This window comes from Lutra lutra, chromosome 7 (genome assembly GCF_902655055.1).
Source record: "Lutra lutra chromosome 7, mLutLut1.2, whole genome shotgun sequence".
In the NCBI taxonomy this organism is placed as follows: domain Eukaryota; kingdom Metazoa; phylum Chordata; class Mammalia; order Carnivora; family Mustelidae; genus Lutra; species Lutra lutra.
In genome coordinates, this window is record NC_062284.1 from 46,100,778 (window position 1) to 46,123,644 (window position 22,867).

The window sequence follows — 22,867 nt, forward strand, 5'->3', positions numbered from 1 at the left end:
CGTGTGGGTTACAGGCTGCCAACTTCTCATTGTGTGAAGTATGGAGGAGAGAGGAGAGAGGAAGCAGCTCTCTTGTGACTTTTAAAAGGGCCCCACCCTCCTGATCTCATCTAACTTTATTTATCTCCTAATACAGCATACTGGAGGGTGGAGTTTCAACCTAAGAATTGGGGGGGGGGGGGAGGGCACAAACTTCCAGTCTGTAACTGCCCCGTATAGAAGAGCCCACAGAGAGCACTCTAGCCCACCTTCTACCATGTGAGGACACCGTGAGAAGAGGGCTTATCGTCTACGAATCAGGACATGGGCCCTCCCCAGACACTGACTCTGCTGATGCCTTGATCTTGGACTTCCTCTGGGACTGTGAGAAAGAAAATGTTTAAGCTGTCCAATCTAGGGTATTTTTGTTACGGCAGCCCGACCTAAGACCTATACAGTAAGTACTATAGGATGATGTGTTTATTACATAAATACAAAATAACACAAAAGTGGGTACTTTATCTGTATTGTTCACCATTAAATTTCTACAACAGTGTATTAGACAGTAAAAAAGATTTGCTGAATGAACAAACTGGAATTCAAACAGGTTTCTTGACTCTGGGTTGAGTGTTCCCTTCGATAAAACACACGGTTGAAAATCAGCCTGGTAAGTCAGGGGTGAGGGGGTGTCATAATGGACAAGCAGAGTGGCCCACCCAGAGCCACAGGTCAGTGTAATACAGTGGGCAGACTTTTGTTGGGAAACCAAGGGTCTTGGTTCTAGTTTAAGCTTTATGTGACCTTGGGAAAGTCCCGTCACTTCTCTGAGCCTCCGTTCCCTGATGGGCCACATAGGGAGGCTCTCCCTGCCTAGCATAGAGAGACAGTCTGATAGTTTGCTGTAGGTGGATGTGTTTTATAAAAAAACGTTTAAAGATCAAATAGGGTTGGGGCGCCTGGGTGGCTCAGTGGGTTAAAGCCTCTGCCTTACCCCTGGGGATAAAAATATATGTTTATAAAAAATAAAAATTAAAAAAAAAAAAAAAGCCTCTGCCTTTGGCTCAGGTCATGATCCCAGGGTCCTGAGATCGAGCCCCGCATCGGGCTCTCTGCTCAGCGGGGAGCCTGCTTCCCCCTCTCTCTCTGCCTGCCTCTCTGCCTACTTGTGATCTCTATCAAATAAATAAATAAAATCTTAAAAAAAAAAAAAAAAGATCAAACAGGGTCAGGAGTCACTGATCAGCCACAAGGTTTCTCTCTGTCCAAACATTCCCGATTAGCACTGCTCATGGGTAATGAAAATCTGGTAGTTCGCCTGAAGGACATTGCGTTGACTGAAGTTTCTCTCTACACCAGAGGCTGTCTGGGGCTAGAAGAGGACCTTTAAACTGAGAAGAATGGGTCTGGGGGTGGTCGAGGCTACCGGATGGCTTAACCACCAGGGCTGGCCCAGAGGAAAGTGAAAGGAAGCGGCCCACGGACCCCTTGACAGAGCCCTCCTCCCTCTCCTTCCCCAGCCCTCTCACCTGGTGTGGGAGCCTTTTCTGTCTTGCCCTTCCACACTGCTGCGTAGCCATCCTCATGTTTGTTGAATGCCACAAGCTTCACCTCGTACAGCCGGCCAGGGGCTGGGGAAGGTCATGGGGGTCACTGGCTAGAGGGACCTGAGGCCACTTTCATCCCCGAGAGCATTCTGTTCCCAGCTCCCATGCCCAGCTTGCCCAGTTCCCCATCAAGGTTCTATCTGTTTCGCTCCCTCCCGCAGCCCTCCTCACCTAGCTGGGTCAACTCATACTGCTTCACTTTCTTCTTGAGCCGGACAGGCCCCACATCCCAAGCCTGGTCTCCGCGGCCCCCCGGGGGGCTCTCGCCATCAGCCTCCTCCTCGGCTCCCACCTCCCGCCAGTAGAGTTTGTAGCCAGAGATCTGGGCAGGGTGAGGGGGCGGCTGCCACGACACCACCAGGGACTCCATCCTTGCCCGGACCTTCAACTCTGCGGGGGCAAAAGGGACTGGGGGCGGAGGAGCAGGACAGCAAGAGGGAGAGAGAGAAGGAGGAATGAGGAGAAGTAAGCCAGGAATGGGAGAGGAGAACGGGGCAGGAGGAAGCCAGAAGCAGGAAGGGAGCACTGAGCGAGAGCCTTGCCAGCCTCCCCACAACGCATTGGCCCGCGGCCATACCCCTGGAGCCAGGCCTCAGCTCAGCCTAGAGGTGAACTGACAGGCAAGGGGGTTCCCAGGGTTGCTGAGGCCGGGGAGGAGCCATTGGTGTGGGAAGCCTACTTGGAGTCTAAGAGTGGGGTCTTACTATGCGTTAGACACTGTTTTAAGCTCCTTGGGTATGTATTTTGACTTTATTCTCACAACCCTATAAAATGATAAAAATACTTTTGTCTCCATTTTACAAAGAAGAAAACTGAGAAGTTAAGTAACTTGTCCAACATCATAGACAGCACGCGTGCCAGGTTCTGACAGAACGTGGCACGCGTACTGTCTACTCAATCATTCTATTACTGGACCTCTTGATAAACCAATGGTCCTACTCTGGAAGCAACTACTATCTGGCAAGTTCCTGTTATAGACTAAACACTTGTTTACAATGCATTAGTAATCCTCACAACGCCACCCCCAACCCGTGGCAGTTAAGTGAAACCTCCGAACTCTGAATGGTTTGTTCAAGGTCACGCAGCAGATAGAAGGGACTCTGGAACCCAGGTTTGTTTGTAAAGGCCAGCCCTTTGCCTCTAACACCTGGCCTCCCTGGCCCATCAAGCCGGGGAATCTGTGGAGGGTCTCTGACGGAGAGGGTGCTGGGGCCTGTGTTCCAAAGGCACACACATGCCCACATGGTCACACACGGTACCCTTCCTCTCCCCTCAGCCCCTGTACCATGGCTCTGGTTGTGCACGCTGGGCGTCCGGTGCTGCATCCACTGGGAGGGGGTCCCATAGCCAGCCCCAGTGCCCGCTGAAATCCGTACTCGGTACACCTTGTTGGGCTGAAGCGCACTGAGCGTAAACTGTGTCTCATTTCCAGGCACCTCGGTGGAGACAACCTGATCTGCTGGGACAGAAAACATGGCTGCTGGGCGGCCACCTGAAGACCCATGACCCCCAAACTCCCCTATACCAGCTGTTCCACCCCAGATCCTGGTCCCTCAGTGCCCTCTTAGCACAGATCGCTCGGTGCCTGGATGGGCTCCATGGCTCCAGAGTGGACTCCGGGGCCTCCAGCCTGGGCTGATGCAGGTCAACAGCCTCAGCTCAGCATGGAGAGAACCATGGCATGGACACCACACTTCCCCATGAGCTGTCGTGACCATCTCCTTATACACACACACACACACACTAGGGTGCAGGCCCAAGGGCTTGTCTCTGAAGGCCATCAGGCACTGCCTGCCTCCCAGAGCCCAAGCCTCCTTCCTCACCCTTCCCTCCTTCTTCAGTCTCACCCTGACCCCCAGCCACTTGTCTTCCCCCAACTCTTTATCCATTGCATACCCTCTCCTTATATCTGCCCTGACACGCCCTCCCCAATGCTCTGTTTCCCCAAACCGGCAAGCATGCCCTCCACAGCCCTGTCTGGTCTTTTTGAGATAGAAGGGATTCTAGGGATTACCTAGGCTACCTGCCTCATTTCACAGATGAGGAAACTGAAACAGGGACTTAACAGCATTATCCACTATAGCCATAGAGGAGGTGAGGCTAGATCCTGGGTCTCCCTCTGTCTTGAGTTATGCCTGTTTGCCTTTGCCTACGCCCAGAACTCACTCCTCTTGTCCAGGTTCCTATTTCCCTATTCCACAGCTCTGGCTCATTTCCTCAGATGTCCCCCGCATCTCTGCTTGGACCCTCAGCTGCTCTGGCCAGCCCTTCGTAGTGACAATTCCCAGCTGGGTGGAGCCCTCACCCTGGGCCCACTTACCTTCCTTTCCCAAACCGTATTCTATCTTGTACTTCACCACCTGCCCATTGCTCAGGCTGGGAGGCAGGGGCAGCCACGCCACCCTGATGTCCAAGGGGTTGGGGCTGGACAGGGAGAGCTGGGGCGCTGCACTGGGGACTGAGACAGAAGAACATCAGGGTGAGCTCTGCTCCACCGACGTGGAAGGTGAGGCCCAGGAGCGGTCAGAGACTTGCCCAGGTCACACAGCAAGTCAGAAGTAGGCCCGGGACCAGGATCTGAGGGAGGAAAGGGAGCCTCTCAGGGGAGCCCCAAACTGGAGATGAGGGGATAACCTTCCCACCCCAAAGCCAGAAAAAGGTTTGGGGCACAATCTTCTACATCCAGTGGGTTCATGTCACTGGCCCCTGCCTGACCAGATGGCACATGGATATTGAGAAGGGACATATGACACAGGGAATCAAGACCTAGACTCAAGTCCCAGCTGTACTACTGACCTTGGGCAAGTCACTCTCATTTTCTGGGCCTCAGTTTCCCAAACTGTAAGTTGGGAAGAACGCTCACCCACTCCCTTACACGGCACAGAAGATGACACGAGGCAGGTAAAAGTGCCTTGGCATACACAAGTAAAAAGAAGCAAGCTACCACCCCCAGGGAATTCTCTGGAACCCAAGGTACCCATTGAAAGTTGAGAGGCCCTACCATCGTCCAGTGTGTGGACCAGCGCTGGGCTAGAGGTACGGCTGGCTCCCAGCTGGGAGTAGGCCACCACATAGAACTCATAATCGGTGTTGGGTTCCAGGTCCCGAACCTGCAGCTCTGTGGTGTCATTGTTCACTGCAAACTGGTATTCCACATTGTCCATGCCTGGGGCAGTGACACAGGGGCCAAAGGGACTGTCAGAAAGCCACCCTCAAAGGTCTGCCAGCTGGAGGCTATCTAGGGATCCTTCATATTGTCCCACCCTCTAGAATAATCTGTGTATAACCTGATCATCAGATCATCTGAGCTGGAGAGTATAGACTTCTCCAGCTTCTAGTTTCACTGTATTAATTCCTCTACCTGTTAGGAAGTTCTTTCTGGTGTCTAACTGAAGTGACTCCTGCTGCAGTTAATAAACCAGCTCCAGGAATGCTTAGGCATTTCCTGGGAGGAAAAGTATTCTCTTCTTCCTCTATCATAACAGACTGTGTGGCTGGGGGTTAATGAGACACACACGTTAACCCTTCCAGGAGGGCGTCGAAGGCTATGACCTAGCCCACCCACATCTATGCGGATCTCTCCCTCGGGCTCCCACCCCATCCCATTCTATCCCCAAGAGCACCCACCCACGCGGCAACCCTCCCGTCGTCTAACCTGTGCCCCCCCACTTGGGCGCCCCCGTGCGGGTCCACAGCGGACGTACCCCGTGCCTTCTGGTAGTGGAGGGAGAAGCCGATGATCTGCTCACTGTGCAGCTCGGGCCGCTCCCACGCCACCAGCACCGTGGAGCTGCTCAGCGGCGTGGCCGTGACCCGCGTTGGGGCGCTGGGCAGCCCTTCGCGCACCACTACGGCCAAGGGCGCGGCGGCGCACGCGGTGCCCGCGCTGTTCTCGGCCACGCACTGGTAGTAGCCGGCGTCCTGCAGGCCGATCTGCGTGATGACCAGGCTGCCGCCGCCGCCCTGCACCTTGACGCGCCCGTTGGGCCGCAGCGGCGCCCCGTCGTGCAGCCAGCGCAGTGCGGGCCGCGGCTCCCCGGCCGCGCGGCACACGAAGCGCGCGGTGCTTGCCCGCGTCCGCGACAGCGCCTCGGGCGCCTGCGAGATGGCCGGGGCCGCTGGGGGCGGGGAGGGGGACGCTGACCGCGCGCTCCGGCCGCGAGGGGCTCTGCCGCCTCCCCGGACGCTCCGGCCGGCTCCCGCGCGCCCTCCACTCGCTCCAACCTCTCCCTGAGTCAGCCCGCCCCCAGATCCTCGCGGGCGGCGCCGCTCTACCTCTGCTCCTCCCGCGTTCACCCCATCCCCGCGATGGCCGTTCTCCTCCTCGCCCCGAATTGTCCCCAGGCTTCCTGAGCCTCCCCTAAGTACCCTAGGTCCTCCCGAGCCTCACCTCACTCCCTCAGGTGCCGTAACCTCCTTCTCCCCTCCTTCCAGTGTCCCCCGCACCTGGAGACTTACCTCTCTCCACAGTTACCCCCAACCCTGAGCAACCCTGTCCGGTATTTCGTGTCACTCGGACCACACCACTGTCTCCCTTAACTCTCAGTCCTACCCCTCCCCCGTGACCTAGGTCCCACTCAGCCCTCCCCTCTCTACCACCCAATCACCCAAGTCATGCTCTGATCATCCCCCCTTTCTCTCCCTGCCTCAACTTCCCCCACCTTATCCTCCAATCTCTTTCCCCCACTCCCCCGCCTCCAGTCCTCTAGCCTGTCCTCTCCAGTACCCATCCTAACGAAGGACTTCTCCCGGAGTGCCGGACCCCCAGCTCTAGCCCTTTTTCATCCTCCAGGATCGCCCCTCGATCGTTCTAAAACACCCACTTGCCCATCCCCCGTCCCCAACTTCCCTTCGCTGGCCCTAGCCGACCTGCCCACTCCGCCCCCCCCCACCACTGCCCAGTCCCCCACCCCGCCTCACCCAGCACGCGGAGCTCAGCGGCGGCGGTGGCGAAGTCGCGTGTGCGGGGCTTGTTAGCTCGGCACACGTAGACGCCCGAGTGCCGGGGCTGCGCGCTGCTGATAAGTAGGTTGGTGCGGCCCAGGACGATGACGTCCGTGGAGATGGGTTTCCCATCTGGGGGAGGAGAGGAAGAATGGTGGACTAGGGCACCGAGGACTGCCCCTGCATCTACACTCTGGATCCGGGGTGGGACAGGGGGCCTCCACACCCGCTTAAGAGAACACAACAGTCCCTTGTTTGAACCTCAGTTCCTCCACTTGCTAGAGGCTGACCATCTCTGAGCCCTCCTGTGTCCGTCTGTAAAATGGCGAGAGGAGAGTCCCTAGCTGGAAGGATGCTGGGAGGGTGGGACCCATAAGGTTTGTGAGAAAGCCAGGCACAGCGCAGGCACCGAACAGGTACTCAGTACACTCGTCAGTTATTACTATTACCATTATTATTAAATTCATTTCTCTCAAGAAGGACACGCTCCTTCCTGTATGATCTTATTCCAAATATTGTGATGAAGACATGGCTGGAAAGGTCTGACCAGAACCAAAGATTTGAATGCAAGACTTTTTATCTTGAATCTGAAATGAGAACCATTTTTATTTTATTTTATTTTATTTTCAAGATTTTATTTATTTATTTGAGAGAGAGAGAGAAAGCGAACACAAGCAGGGGGGAGAGGTAGAAGCAGACTCCCCACTGAGCAGTGAGCCCCATGCCTGGCTTGATCCCAGGACCCTGGGTTATGACTGGAGACCAAGGCAGACACTTAACCAACTGAGCCACCCAGGCGCCCCTGAGAACCATTTTAAAAGCCCCTGCTTTCTGAACATGCAAAGAAGATCCAGAGAAGAAATGCAAATGGCCGAGAAACACCAAAAAAGTGTTCAACTTCACATAATCAGAGAAATGCACACCAAAACACAGATGTTAATTCTCACCTATCAAATTGAGAAAGTGTTTTAAAAGGGTAAGCTGCCAGAGAAAGGGTAAATGCTGAGAGGGGCTCCACCTTGACTTTGACCCAGGGATCCCATTTGTGGGCACCTGTCCTGGGAAGATAAGAACAGGTCTGATCACTGTGGTGATCACTGATCACTGTAACAGTGGGCAATGGGAAAGGACTTAAAAATTCAATGGTATAAAAAAAAAAATAAATGGTAGGAACTGGCAAACTGCATTATGGCTATATTCAAATGATGGAATATAGTCGTTATCATTAAAATTACTTTTTGAAAAAGTTTTAGAGATGGGGAAATGGTTATGATAAACTGTTGAATTAAAGTAACACTTGTAACTGTAAATATAGCATGCTCCCAAACTCAGGGGAAAAACGTACATGTGCGTAGAAAAAAATCTGGAAGAAAATACACTTGTATGTTAACTATTTCAATCTCTTTGAGTGGAGTGGTGGAATGTTTTCTGTTTCTGCTTTTCCCAGTTTTTCCCAATGAACATACAACCTATGAAATCAGAAGGAAACAAAACAAAAAGCCATGTCCCTTCCCTGACTTCATGAAGTTGCTAGAAAAGTAGCAGTGACAGGTGTCGGGAAGGAAGTCCTTTTCCAGCCTTTCTCTTCCCAATCTCTGTCCAGGAGTGCTATTAGCAGACTTTCTGCAAGGGAGTTCCCAGGACCACCCGTGTCGAGATTCTCTGGGACAGCAATTCTCAAATCATCACTGTGCACTTGAATCACAGAATCTCAGGGGACTTTGTTAAGATGCAGAGGCCTAGGGCAAGCCCCAGATTCTGCATTTCTGCCTAAGTACAAGTGGCAGGTCCAAAAACCACACTTTCAATAGCAAGGATCTAAGGCAGTTTAAGATTCCTGGGTCACAAGTGTCCAGGCATGAAGGCAGGGAACCTGCGGTTCTAAAAAACTCCCTGGGTCATCCTGATGCAAGGTGAGGATTTGAGAAACATTAATATTAGAACTTCTGGGCAATGCCACAAGCCTATCCCAATAATATTATGAGGGTCCTGCTGGTGCCTAACTAGCTGATCCCCTAACTAGGCCGGTGTCCCAAGTCCAGTGAAGTGTGCAGGTCATGAAGGCCCAAAGATACTAGCACTGTTTTATCTCATCAGTTCAGTGGGAGGTAAATAGTTGTTCAGTTTATTATTTTTCTGTAAACTCTGTGTATTCATTATATACTCTTTTGGATGTGAGATTAAAAACTTATGGAAAGGAGGCAGTATAGGATAATAGACTGAGTCAGGGAAGAAAGGTAAAGAAAGCAGAGTTAAGACTTCTGCCGTCAACTTGAGACAAGTCACTTCTCACTAACAAATAGAAACAAAAATAATCCTTGCTGGGGCGCGTGGGTGGCTCAGCCAGTTGGGTGTACGACTCTTGGTTTCAGCTCAGGTCATGATCTCCGGGGTCGTGGGATCAAGCCCCACATTGGGCTCCGTGCTCCATGTAGAGTCTGCTTATCCCTCTCTCTCTGCTCTGCCCCCTCATGTGTGTCCCCCATGCACTCTCTCTCTAAAATAAATAAAATCTTAAAAACAAAACCAAAACAAAACTTTACTTTTCTTCTGTACAGGACTGTAGGAAGTGGTGTATCAGAAAGAGAACAGGCTCTAAAGTTTGGGCCTTGGCTCTCTGAGCCTCTGTTTCCTCATCCATCCAATGGGAATAAGAGTCCTCGCCCCTGCTCCCTTCATAGGGCTGGTCTAGGCTCTGGCAGGAGGGTGGGCTGAGCGCTCAGGAGATGGCAGCGACGTGTGGCCAGCAGCCTTCACTGCTCTGATAGCCCCTGCTGGAAAGCAGTCCCACCTGGCACTCAGCACTTGCTGCCCAATACCGTAGAACCTCTCTTCTTGGGTGTGTGTTTTATTGCCCTCACCCAGACTATGAGTTCAAAGGGCAGGGTCCCTGTCTCTCCCATCTGATTTTTTTTTTTTTTTTTAATTCACTGTGCCCAGCACAAATCCAAGCACAGAAGGCTGCAGCAATCTGAGTGGGGCCGAGGGGCAGCTTTGCAGCCCAGCGGAGGGGGCCTGCTTCCCCCTGACTCCAGCTCTCACACATTCACTTGCAACACTGTTGAGCCCACCCTGAGTAAGGTCTCAGTGACGATTTTGTGAGTGGCAGATGCAAAGTGCTTCCTAAAGGAACATGCTACACAGATTGATGCCTAAGTCTGTCCAGGTTCCCCCACTCACGCCCAGCCCTGGGAGAGGAGTTCCCACCACATGGGGCGGTCACTCCTATAGCATCCCACCTTGGGAACACGTGAGATGCCGCACCCTCCTTCCCCATGCCCTTGGGTCCCCTCCCTCCACTTACCCTGTCGGACCCAGGACACAAAAGGGGTGGGGTCAGCGGAGGCCACACATTCCATCACCACACTCTGGCCAGAAACCACTGTGGTGTTCTCCGGGGCTGCCACGATGACCACGTCCTGCCCCCTGGTGGACGCCAGGGACCCTGGGGAGAGGGCAGGCCAGCAAGCAGCCTTACCGTGAGGTGTCTTTACCTGCAGTCCCTCACCTGATGCTCACCTGGTGAGGCAGGTGAGGCGGGGAACAGCCGAGGTTTCATCTGACAGATGGGGAAAGCAGCCGCATAGTTCCACAGAGCAGGGACCGGAACTCAGAGCCCCCTCTCTTGGAGCCGGGGGAGGAATAACCTGGCGTTCGGCACACCACCCCCATTCTTCCCTGCAAACGGAGCCCATCCTGCTGGCAGAGGATCATCAGGGTCACAGGTAGACTTGGAGCCTGGGGTTGGAGTCAACAGTCAAAGTTTCTGGTTCCCGCACTGCCATTAATGCAGTGTGACCTTAGGCAAGTCCCTTCTCCAGAGGGCTTTGGGTTCCTCTGTGGAAAAGGCAGGAGGCAGGCTAGAGTTTCCGCCATCTTGGCAGATCCCTGAGCTCTGATTCCCTGCCAAGTTCTCCCCGTGACCCTGTGCCCTGGGTCAGCCTGAGGAATACCGGGTGTGTCCAGCAGGTGGCGGCAGAGACTTCCCGGCACAGGAGGGAAAGCGGACCATACTAGGAGACCTACCAGTCAAACCTCAGGCAAGCAGGGTCCCTGGAGGTGGGAGGGAAGAGGAGGGGGATGGGAAGAGATGTGCAGGAGGGCAGGGTTGGGAGGGGGTGCCATGGCAGAGGAAGGCAAGTGAGAGGCCCTTGGGGGAGTCCCGCACTAAGATCTGTTGAGCACCTGCTAGGTGCTGGGCACTTTCCACTCTTACCTCAGCTATTCCCACAACCCACCTGAGCTAGACATTTGATAACAGCACAGGGTTGCACAGATGGTAAGTAGAGAGGCCAGGTTTCAAACCAGGTCTTTCCGACCCCAAAGCCTGTGCCCTTCCTACTGCATCATACTGGGACAGGAGTTTTTCAGAGAAATGGAGAGGACAGGAGCACCAGACTGCAGGGTACCAGATTTGCAGTGTCCAGCCAGCAGCAAGGGGCGAATCCACTGATGCCCAGAAGGGTCGGGACCAGGGCTTCCTGATACTCCTCTTCAGATGCCTCCCCTCCCCTCTCCCCCACCTCTGTCCCTAGGCTGGACACCCCACCCAACCTTAGGGAGCACAGAGCCTCTGTAGGAAAACAGCCCTGGACTGGGAGCCTGGAGTCTGGGGTTCCAACCCCTTCTATCTCTGACTTCCTGGGTGGTACTGCCTTCTCTGCGTTACCTCGCCTCACCTGCCCAATGGCAATTTGAAGGCAGAGCTTGGATCTCACGAGACACCTGCCAACTCTGAGGTGGCTGATGCCTGAAACCCCTGGGGGATCCCCCACCAGGCCTGCCCCTTACCTCTGTGGGCCACACTGAGTAGGGCCTCCTGGCTGAACCGCTGGCTGACAGAGCTGGTGGCCACGCAGCGGTAGGAGCCTGCGTCACTCTCCTGAATGTCCAGGATCTGGAGGACCCCGTTGGGGAGAATGATGAGCCTTGGGAAGGGGAGAGGGCACCTATGAGGTGGGCAGGAGCTCCACAGGGAGCTGTCCTGGGTCCCCCTCCCCCCTCCAGCTTGAACTACCTCCAGCATCTCACTTTCAAGCCTCATTCATAATAAAACATGCAAATTAAAGCTGTGAGATACCATTTGCACCTTCCAGGTTGGCAAAGATCAGAAGGTTTAATAACACACAGTGTGGATGAAGGAATGGGGGGAAGGTACTCTAGTCTTGGTGGCCATGCCCATCGATACACCCTCCTTCAAGGGCAAGCTGGTAATATGTTAAAATCAACCCTGCACGTGCCCCTTTGACCCAGCAACCCCACTTCAAGGACTATCCTACAGATATTCTCAGACATGTACACAAAAACCCGTTTAATGATATTCACTCCGGCGCTTCGAGGACAATGGCAGAAGACTGGAAACAATCCAAGGGGCCATCTGTAGGGGGGGAGCTAGCTAAATCGGTTTGGGTACATTCATACAATGGAACGCAAGGCAGCTGTTAAAAAGGAGGCAGCTGCATGTGTGCTCTAATGGGACGATCTCTAAAGTGTTTTTGGTGCGGAATGGTGTGTGAGGTTATGCACGCTTACATGCTTGCACCGAAGTCCCGGGTGAGGGCAGTTGTCTCTGGGGAGGGGACCTGGGATGGGGGTGGGGCAGGCAGTGGGAGGCTTACTTTTAATTATACAGCCTTCTATATGGTGTGAATTTGTTTACCCCCTGCCTATATTAACTCCTCCCTCCCTGATAAAAATCCCTTTTGTTCACACAATATCATCTGACCCTCAAAACAATCTGAAGAGACAGAGGGCACAGCAACCTCCATTTTACTGATGACAAGACGAAGGCTCGGAAGCACAAGGGCATTTTTTCCCCAGGGACTCACAGGTGGAGCAGGGTTAAAACTTGAACCCAGGTCTTCCAGTACCAAATCCCTTGTTCTTTTCACCTGCCTGTCTCAGCAGCCATCAGATGGCTAAGGATGCCTGAGGAAGTGTCCCCAGGAAGCCGCACGCAACACACACACTGCTTAGGAGGGGTAGGATGGATAAAGGTGGTATTTTCTGCCCTCTTGGTTAGAGGGTTGGAAAGTGGCTCAGGTTAGAAAGGTGTGGAGCCCTTGCTTAGGAGACAGTGCAATGCAGGCAAGGCTGTGTCCGTGCAGAGGACACAGAGGGTGGTGGTAAGCAGAGCAGGCTCTGGACCAACTGTGTGTGTCGGGGGGTCTTCCTGAATCCTCCACCTCTATCCTTGCAGGGCTAGCTTCTGGCTGAGAGCCCCAGTTTCTCAACAAAGCAAATGATGCTGGTCCCTGGATATCGGCTAAGTCAAGGTTGGAGAGGGAATGGGGCAGCAGTGTGCTTGATGAAGGTCCCTTGGCTCATGGGGAAATGGGTATGAAACAATTTAAATGCAGCCAAGGAGAACTAGCTCAAGGGCATTGGGAGAAAATTCTGGCCACAGGCCTGGAAACCTGCTGTGGCCCAAAGACTTAAAGAATGCACATAAGCCTGCTTCACTCCCTCCCTCATGCCACAGGCAAACCCAGCTCTCTCCCAGGGTCTTACCTTCAGCTCCAGCAGCTGCCCACGTCAGTGCTGGGGCCAGCAGGGGAGAGGGGACATGGAGGCAAAGGGTGGTGGGAGGTAAGATCCTGGGCCAGGAAAATTTGATGGAAAAGGACAAGTGGGGAAGGACAAGTAGAACCCATCTGGGAAATAAGACCTCCACCTCCATCCAGGTCTCCTCCACCTAATAAATCCCACCTCCAAGACCCTTCCTCCTCCTTCAGGCTACGTAGCTGACCTTGCCTGCAGGTTTTCCACCAGAGCAACCCACATTTCCTAACCCCAAAGTTTCCCAGGCTTTCCAGGGAAATTGTGCTCCGGGTACCCAAAAGCTGATACTTCTCTGACAAGGAACATTTCCTTATTATGTGTGGGAAAGGAAGGAGGGAGGGAGGAAAGAAGGGAGAAAAAAACGATACCTTTCTCAGATACGGTACAATCACTGCAGCCAACAGAAGTTGGTCTGCTCTGCTTACCACCACCCCAGTGTCCTCTGCGCGGACACAGCCTTGCCTGCATTGCACTGTCTCCTAAGCAAGGGCTCCACACCTTTCTAACCTGAGCCACTTTCCAACCCTCTAGCCAAGAGGGCAATGGAACCACTTTTAGTGTTCATTTAAAATCTTTTCTGTTTTGTTAAAACGTGTTTTCAGGAGCCCTGTCCATGGAAAGCTGTCCAAGATACATTGGTGAGTGGGGGGAAAGACGTCACCAAACAGTGTTTATGAAGCAGTTCTATGTTTGGGAACCTGAAAAATGATATGCTAGGATATGCACAGAAAAAGTCAAGGGCGGTAGAGCTTGCATCATTCAGGGAGGTTTTCTCTGGCAGTGTGATTACTGCGAATGCTTATTTGTTGCGTTTAAAATTTTTTTTGAATATTTATTAGGTTGGAAATAGAAAACCTGAAGAACTGAAATTGAATAAATAAAATCTTTTAAAAAATAAATTTTAAAAATTGAAATTGGATAAAAGCATGACCTTGAACCCTTTATTGTGGAAATCCAGGCTCCTAACACAGAAACAGCTGTGACATAGTGGAGAGAGCTGGTTCCAGCAGATGTGATTGTACCAAGTGACATCACATGTCTGGGCCTCAGTTTCTCATCTGAAAAATGGGTTAAATAGTCCTGTCCGGCCTACTTCACAACCCCAGCCCTACTGTGTTGTGAGTTCACAATAGATAATGGGCAGAAACACTATCTATGAATCCCCGATTCTAAACACACGTTTAAATGACATAAACTGTAAACGTTTAAAAGACTGGGAGGGGGGCGCCTGGGTGGCTCAGTGGGTTAAGCCTCTGCCTTCGACTCAGGTCATGATCTCAGGGTCCTTGGATCGAGTCCCGCATCAGGCTCTCTGCTCAGCAGAGAACCTGCTTCCTCCTCTATCTCTCTCTCTGCCTGCCTCTCTGCCTACTTGTGATCTCTCTCTCTGTCAAATAAAAAAAATAAATAAATAAAATCTTTAAAAAAAAAATAAAAAATAAATAAAAAATAAAAATAAATAAAAGACTGGGAGGGAACAATCCTAAGAGTAACAACTGTCTATGTCCAGTTGGTAGGTGACTTTTTCCCATTAAAATGGTATGTTTTATTACTTTAAAAATAATTCAGATTGCAAATAAAACAAAATAGCTACTTATAGAATGAAAAGCAACCTCTGTCCAAAAGGAAATGATCGTTCTCTTTCCAAGCCTGCATCTGAGCCCCAACCCCAAAAGGCCACTTGGAACCAGGGATTCAAGAACACAGCAAAGGGGCACCTGATTGGTTCAGTTGGTAGAGCATGAGACTTGATCTTGGGGCCATGAGTTTGAGCCCCATCTTGGGTGTAGAGATTATTTTTTTAAAAAAAGTACACAGTAGAAACTTCACAGCTGCTCTGAATTTCAGAAGGGCCAAGGTGCCCCCATCCTGAGCCCTTCATAGATCCACCCAGGGAAAAGGGCCACTGGCCAAGGGTCACACGAGGTTGACAGACACCCTGGGCCCTGGGAGATGCATAGGGCAGAAGACTACCTTAGGGAGCCTGCAGACTGAGGTCCATTGGTGCCACATTTTAAAAGTGTGAGTGAATGGTGATAACAAAAATGATTGCAAGTGGATCTAGGCACACATTTTTTATCCCAGCGGTTATGTATTTATTTTTATGGCTACCTTGTATTTATGGTAAGCGTTGCTGGTTTTCCATTTTACTGCAGTGAGATAATGTTCCTTTTCAGCATGTGTTAAAGTTACAGAAGAGAGCGGAGTTAAAGAAATGTATTAAGTAGGTGATTGAATAAATGGCCCAGGAATGGCCAAAATTATAAAGGGGGTTTGTGAGTGCCTGGGATGTGGGAAACATTGTGCTCATTGACTACTGGTTCCCATGGAAGGAAAATTATCCCCTATCATTAGACATTAGTGTAAGCAGCAGGGAATTGCCTCGGGCTCTAGTCCTCACCATCAGTTCTGAAAATACACACCCATACCTTGACAGTGTGTTTATTAACTGCACGTGTGCACGGTCCCCAAGAAGGCACAGGGTCTCCAAACCACTGGGTTGAGTTTATGAATAGCGTATTTGTACATGTCATATATCTGGGCCTGTGTAAAAATACATACCTTGGGCATAATCAAGTTGCTGTTTAAGACATTTTTTTATTTCCCCTACACAATGTGCTGGGACATGTGAGCCTGGCTTATTTATAGCTAAGGATCACTTTTCAGAGGACTTGGGGGCCAGCACTCTCAGAGCCCAGGAACTGGCAGCTCCAGACTTCTGGGAGAGGCCTGTGGCTTCGTAGAATGAAGCCTGAACTAGATGTAGGGAGATATCAGAGCCCTACCGTTTGCTGGGAAACTTTGGGGGAAGTAACGTGTCCACTCAGAGCCACAGTTGGCTGACCTCTGAGCCCATCTGTAGCATCAACTTCTCCAGACCCTGCAGCTTCCCTACCCCAACCACCGAATCACAAGAGGCTTGTGTGTCATTCGTGCCAGGCCTCTGGCATCCCACACTCCATGTCCTAGCTGTGTGACCTGGGTCAAGTTACTTCTGTCTCTGATCCCCGGGTCTCTCACTTAACAATCCAGATAATCATATCTGCCATAACTATGTATGTAGACCTGGAAGGAGGTTCATGACGTGTGAAGTGAAAAAAAAAAAAAAAAGTAGAAGTTGCTTTATAATCCCATTTATGTTTTAGAAAAAAGGTGATGGAGCAAAAAAAAAAAAAAACCCATACAGGGGCACCTGGCTGGCTCAGTCGTTAGAGCAGGTGACTCTTGATCTAGGAGTCATGAGTCCGAGCCTCACACTAGGAGTTTACTTAAAACAAGTAAACAGGGGCACCTGGGTGGCTCAGTGGGTTAAGCCTCTGCCTTCAGCTCAGGCATGATCTCAGGGTCCTGGGATCAAGCCCTGCATGGGGCTCTCTGCTCAGCAGGGAGCCTGCTTCTCTCCCATCTCCCCCCCCCCCCGCCTCCCCCCGCCTCCCCCCGCCCCCGCCTGCCTCTCTACCTACTTGTGATCTCTTTCTCTCGGTCAAATAAATAAGTAAAATCTTTTTTTAAAGAATGCCACAAATAAACAAACAAAAAACCCCTGTGTGTACAACATAATCCAAATTTTAAAAGAGGGTATTTATAAACATACAGGGGAAAATTCCAGAGGACAGACATGAAAACTAACAGAGACTTTCTGTGGATGATGACTGTTTCTTCTGTTTTGCTTATGTGAATGTGAAAAAGGCATCTTCCAGGAATATAAACTAAAAGTAAATAGAAGAAAATATGGAAATTAAGAAATACCTGCCTTGAAGGATAAAGGGAAGGATTAAGTGAGAAAACATAGCTCACATTAACTGGGGCCTACCATGCCTTTCAACAGGGGGCAACTTCTCGGCTCTCTCCTACTCTCTCTGGGGGCTGCCAGGAGGGGGCTCTCCCTTGGTTCTCACTCAGCAACTCCCAGGCAGCAGCAAGGGGCCCACATTTGCAAGGCACAGAAGTTAAAAAGTCAGCGCTAGAAAGGCTGGGTCAGCACTTCCAAGGTCGCTCCCTAGAATGCTCATTCATGGGATGTTAACAGGTTTGGGGCAAAAGGGGCTGCGGGGCAGATGAATCTAGGAAGTGCTTGCTTCAACAAGTTTAACAGGCTTTCCATACAGGACTTCTCAGAGCCTTGTCAACACCAAGAAGGGGATTTTATAGGCATTTTTCCCTACATTATTTGACCACAGAATACTTTTTCTCGAGAAGCACTTTTAGTGACTAATGTTTTCCAAAGAACAGTGATCTAATCCAACCCTTTCATTTTTTTTTTTCTTTTCTTTTAATTTTATAGATGGGGGGAATGAAGCTGAGTGAGAGAGCCTCTGCGAGGGGCAACAGGCCAAGCAATCATACAAATCAGCAGCTTGACCTGCTTCCTCCCTCACAACTGTTGCAGGGATGTGCCCAGTGGCTTATCTACCCAGAAGTTTTCCCTACACCTTCCCCCCTACCTAGATGTGGGCACAAGTCAGAGGAGCTGGGACAGGTCAACACACTCAAGACAGATTAGTCTCAGGGCAGAGAGACCTGTAAACCAGTGTTTCTGAGCCCGTGGAGCCCTACCTGCACCAGGAGAGGACGAGAGCGGGTGAGCTGGTAACTACAGCTCGAGAGATGGAGGCAGAGGACCGGGCTGGGGGAGAGGGTTCGGGGGAGGGGGTGCTGGGAAAGGCCTTGGAGCCACATCTCCAAAGATGTAAGAATGCAAGGGGTGACAACTGCGTGGTGAGACCAACTCCGAGTCCACAAAAGCAAACAAGCCTCGTGCTTTCTACTCGTGCTGCAGGTACATCTGGGCCTTCCCAGGAGGCCACAGTAAGGGTCAAGTCCTGGGTCTAGCTTCTGCTGCTCTTTGACCCCAGAAACTCTTCCCTGGGATCACTGCACCTACCCACTGCTTTATGGGGAGGGAGGAGGGTAAAACAGGAAGGACCTCCATAACCCTGTATCAGATGCTGCACCCCACGGGTTGGCATGGAGAGACAAGAGAGGTTCTGCCTCCAGGGTAGAGCTGCCTGAGGAACCCTGCAGACAGAAAACCTCCCAGCAGCCTCCATGCTCTGCTTTGAAGGAACAACAAACTTCCTGCCACTGAATCACCTGTGGCCTTGGACAATACAGAGCTTCTCTCTGGCCCTCAGTCTCCTCTTCAGTAAGGCAGATAAGCTCTGAAGGACCCTACCACTGCTCTCTACTTGAGCTCCGTAGCTTCGTGGGTGGCATTCTTTGCAGGGAATAAAACTGCTTGCCCAGCTTCTCTTTGGGGCCTAAGTGAGCGAAGAGCCAGGCCACGGTTGGCTCCTAAGTCTGTTCGGGCAAATGGAGCTACTGTGGCTCTAAGAATCCTGGTTCCTGAGCACATGCCGGGGCTCTCTCTGGCCAGCCTACTGGGACCCTCTCCCCACTCCTCCACGGGATACTCACCGAGGCTCCTCTGGCACTGGGACCTGGTCCTTCTCCCAGGTGATGACGGGAGCTGGCAGCCCTTCAATGTGGCACTCAAACCGAGCAGTCCCATTCTCCTCCACCACCTGAGACTCCGGGTGCAGAGAGAAGCCTGCGAGTGCTGGGGCGAGGGTGGCAAGACACAGGCAGGGACAGAGGAGGAGCACAGGAAAGGGGGGGCGCACACAGTGAGACACACGTACACACACGCACACGGTGCATGCACGCACACACAGAAACACGGGCGGTCAGGGGACAGAAACACAAGCAGGGCAAATTCCAGCCAACAGAGACAATTGAAAAGGCAGCAGGGGGATAAGAAGCGGTGATTACTGGTCAGACGCTGGGTCAGAATGAATTGCAGCGCCCCACACCTAACGTCACCATGATTGTCAGGCCACAGTAAGATGGACATTTCTCCTGGCCTAAAATGATTTCATGGTCATCTGTGCCTCTTGAGAACCCCGGAGGGGGTCTGCTCCTGTGCCCCACACTCTAACAAGCCTTTATGGCAGGCTTCCCGGGGGAGAAACACAAGGAGGAGGAAGAAGAGGAGAGGTGGGAAGAAGGTAGCCATACCAGGAAGGGACCTGCTGAGCAGGATGAGAGGCATGGAAAGGGGAGTGGGCTCAAGAGACAGGCCTGTGTGCAAGGACTTAATGGGGATCCCACTTCCCACACCCCAGGCCTCCTGGGTCTCAGCTCAGCCCCCGAGGCAGGCACTTACTGGCGAGCTTGACCACCGCAGCCTGGCTGGCCACCACTCCCAGGGGGCCGTGGGCCAGGCAAGAGTAGCTGCCCTCAATGACCTCTGAGACCCCGGGGGCTGCCTTGTCACTGCCGTCGGGTGCAGGCGGCCGGGACAGCCGCAGGGAGCCATTGGGCAGCAGGCGCAGGTGGTCGTGCTCAGGCAGGGCGCCTCCGTCCTTGCTCCATGTGGTGCTGGTGGGGGATCCGGCAGTCCCCAGACTACAGGCCAGCACTGCAGTTTGCCCTGGGCCCAGGATCACTTCCAGTGGCCCCGCACCACAGCTCAGCTCCACGGTCGTCTCCTGGGGCCACGGCAGCTCCCCTGCACAGAGAAGGCAGGTTCCAGGGCCATTGGTGTGTGTCCTCCCACCCCCCCCAGTCTCTAGATCCTGAGTCACCCACCCAGGGGCTGGGGCAACTCAAAGAATAACAGGTCTCATGGAGAGACCTGAGTCTGGATCCTGGCTCTGCCCTTCCCCACTGTGCTCTTGGGCAGTTGCCACTCTTCTCTGGGCTCACCTTCCCAGTTTCCTCATCCACCAAAAAGCACAGTGCCTCACAACTTTCCTCCTAACAGTCAAAACGAGAAACAACCCAAGGGCTCATCACCTGGTGAATGAATAAATATCTCACTCAGCCATCAAAAGAAATGAAGTACTGATACTTGCTTCATGGAAGAACTTTAAAAATTTTACATTAAGTGAAAGAAGCCAGTCACAAAATGATACATATTCTATGATCTCATTCCTATGAAATGTCCAGAAGACACAACTCCACAGAGACAGAAAGTAGGTTAATGGCTGCCAGGGGCTGGGGAGACGGAAGAATGAGAAGCGAGGGACATGAGGTTTCTTTTTGGGGTGATAGGAATGTTCTGGAACTAGACCATGGTGATGGTTGTGCAACCTTGTGAGCATACACTAAACCACTGTTGTGTACACTGGTGAGTTCTGTGGTGTGTAAACTGTATCTCAGTTTAAAAGGACCCAGGAATTCCTTCCTTCTAGGGCTGTTGTGAGATGCAGGGTAGGAAAAGAGCACAGCACAGTGCCTGGCTTGGCACAGAATTGGCTTTCAGTAAGGTCCTCCTTTCCTGGAACCTTCCAGATCATCTTGACCACAATCGCTCAACCTACTGTGCCCCGATGGCAGGCAGGGCTGAGCACTCCTTCCTACTGCTCGATTCTCCTAGGCCATGCAGCAAGCCAGAGCCTGTCTCCAGGGGCCCCAGCAGGGCCTGCAGCTCCAAAGCTGCCCCCTGCCACCAAGGGAAGAGTAAGGGGAAAATGGAGGAAGGGAATGTCATTCCAGGGTCAAGGCAAAAACACACAAAGGCCAATGTTTCTCATTTTAACCAACATGTTGACAAGGCCCAGTCGCCATTATTCACAGAGAAATGGTTGTTTCCCCAGTTGTGTCGACCAGAAGGTTGGCCTGCTGCCTTCCTGTCCCATACAAGCTCAATGGTCCGAGGTCCCTTCTCATCCTCTGACCTGACACTTTGCTTAAAGGTGGAATGGCACATCTGAGAGTGAACCCAAGACAGAGGTGAGTACAGTGGCACGTCCTTACTACGAGGCAGGTCTGGGCAGACAGCCTTGGGAGGGCATGCAGAAAGCCAAAGGGCTTGGGAATCAGGCAACCGCTCAGTTCTGGACCTGGCTCTGTCACAGTCCGGCTGTGTGGCCTTGGGCCAGTCACTTCTTCTGGACGTTAGTTTTACTCAAACATATCAGGTGATGTGTGAGATTCTATGCTGTTAGAATGATTCAGTGAATAGTCACACCTGGATATACCTCTGGATATACCTATTCCTGAGCAAACCTACAGAACACCATCTAGACACACATACAAACTGTAGACACAATCTTCCACACCTGAACACGCACACCCAAGTTTCTGCCACACTTGTCAAAACCCGGACATATCTGTGCCCACACTTAGAACCCTTGTCTGTCCCCAGGCTCTCTTCCCAGCACTCCTGGAGAGAAACAAGACTGAGCGGCAAAGAGAAGTCCCAGCTGGCCGAGATACGGAGGCCGGGGCCTAAGCCAGGCTCTGACACTACTTGCGAAGGATGGAGAGACCAAGGGGGCCCAAACTGGGCCTCTGCCTCTCCTAATTCATCAGGAAGGCTCTACTTGCCCCTGCCCCTGCTCGCCTGGGCTCTGCATTACTAATGGGTACAGGGAGAAGGCAGGCCTTGTCCTCACCCAGTCTCCATTCTGATAGGGGAAACCAAACTGGCATTCATGTCACTCGGGGCTGTTGGTTGTGGTGGAAAGAGCATTAGACCTTGGGACAGAAGATCTAGTTTCCAATCTTGCTGCTCCACCTACCAGCTGTTTAACCTCTCTGGGCCTTAGTTTCCACATCTGTAAAATGAAGGGGACACTACCAAGCCTGTGAGGAGTAAACAAAATGATGGATGTCAGCGCCACCAACGGTGGGACGGGAGCTCATTCTTTTTTTTTTTTTAAGATTTTTTATTTATTTATTTGACAGAGAGAGATCACAAGCAGGCAGAGAGGCAGGCAGAGAGAGAGGAGGAAGCAGGTTCTCCACTGAGCAGAGAGCCCGATGCGGGGCTCGATCCCAGGACCCTGAGATCATGACCTGAGCCGAAGGCAGCGGCTTAACCCGCTGAGCCACCCAGGCGCCCCGGGAGCTCATTCTTTAAAGGCACTTCAGAGGGCACCTGGGTGGCTCAGTTGGTTAAGTAACTGCCTTAGGCTCAGGTCATGATCCTGGAGTCCCAGGATCAAGTCCCACATCAGGCCCTCTGCTCATCAGGGAGCTCTGCCCCTCGCCCCTTTCATGTTTTCTCTCTCTCAAATAAATACAAAATCTTAAAAAAAAAAAAAATAAATAAAGGCACTTCAGAAACTGTACAAGTGTTTGGGGTTTGGGGTTTTTTTTTGTTTTTTGGTTTTTTTTAATGAAAGATTTTTTTTTCTTTTTTTTCTCTACCAATGCTAATTACTGTTCTAACAACCAGTCCCTGCTACCTCTGCAGCCCTCGATTCTAAGATTCAAACACAGGGTAGGGGGGAGGCAAGCCCGGGCTCTCAACCCAGCGGCTTCCAATTGCCTGGTTCCAGCCGCTGAGCAGTCAGTTTGCACTTCAGGGGAGAAAAGCCCCACATGACACGAATCCCTGAGCCCTCCGGCGGCCTCCCCACCCCCCACAGCACGTCCGGGGCCTGGAAAATCCCCTGCCGCGCTGAACAAACAATGTGAACAGTTGGAGCCCGAGCAGCTGCTGGGTATGTCAGCAGCCTGGGCTCTGGCGGGCAGGACGGCAGCCAGAGAGGCCGGCGGCTGGCGGCGGAGCCTAGAGGAGGCTCCGATTCCCTTCCTGAATATTCATGGATCAGCAGATGTCTGGCTTCCCCACCTCTGAGGAGCCCAGCGCCCAAGAAGGTAGCACAGGGAAACCAACAGGGATGTAGATGTGCAGAGAACCAGGGGTCCCCCTCGGAGAGGACCCTGGTGGTAGAAATGTCCTGGAAGCTGGGGATTCCTCACTGTATGTAAGTGGGGAAACTGAGGACCAGAAAGGGGTGGGGGTCTCCTCTCCCCAGGAGACA

The 22,867-nt window shown here is 52.2% G+C and overlaps 1 protein-coding gene across 5 annotated transcripts in view; it reads right to left on the bottom strand.

The window, feature by feature from the left end:
* Positions 1-22,867, bottom strand: part of IGDCC4 (immunoglobulin superfamily DCC subclass member 4) — a 38,884-nt gene that overhangs the window by 9,344 nt on the left and 6,673 nt on the right. For 2 of the 5 annotated variants that reach the window (XM_047738198.1, XM_047738195.1), the window contains exons 2-12: positions 19,255-19,599; positions 18,507-18,648; positions 11,319-11,455; positions 9,832-9,972; positions 6,504-6,659; positions 5,288-5,701; positions 4,585-4,749; positions 3,904-4,041; positions 2,869-3,039; positions 1,755-1,991; positions 1,506-1,607 (exon numbers count right to left, since the gene is read on the bottom strand). In XM_047738198.1, coding sequence (XP_047594154.1) covers positions 1,506-1,607; positions 1,755-1,991; positions 2,869-3,039; positions 3,904-4,041; positions 4,585-4,749; positions 5,288-5,701; positions 6,504-6,659; positions 9,832-9,972; positions 11,319-11,455; positions 18,507-18,648; positions 19,255-19,599 — 2,148 coding nt within the window. Of the gene's footprint in view, positions 1-1,505; positions 1,608-1,754; positions 1,992-2,868; positions 3,043-3,903; positions 4,042-4,584; positions 4,750-5,287; positions 5,702-6,503; positions 6,660-9,831; positions 9,973-11,318; positions 11,456-18,506; positions 18,649-19,254; positions 19,600-22,867 lie in introns of all 5 variants that reach the window. The other 3 variants (XM_047738197.1, XM_047738194.1, XM_047738196.1) reach the window with 2 other exon arrangements.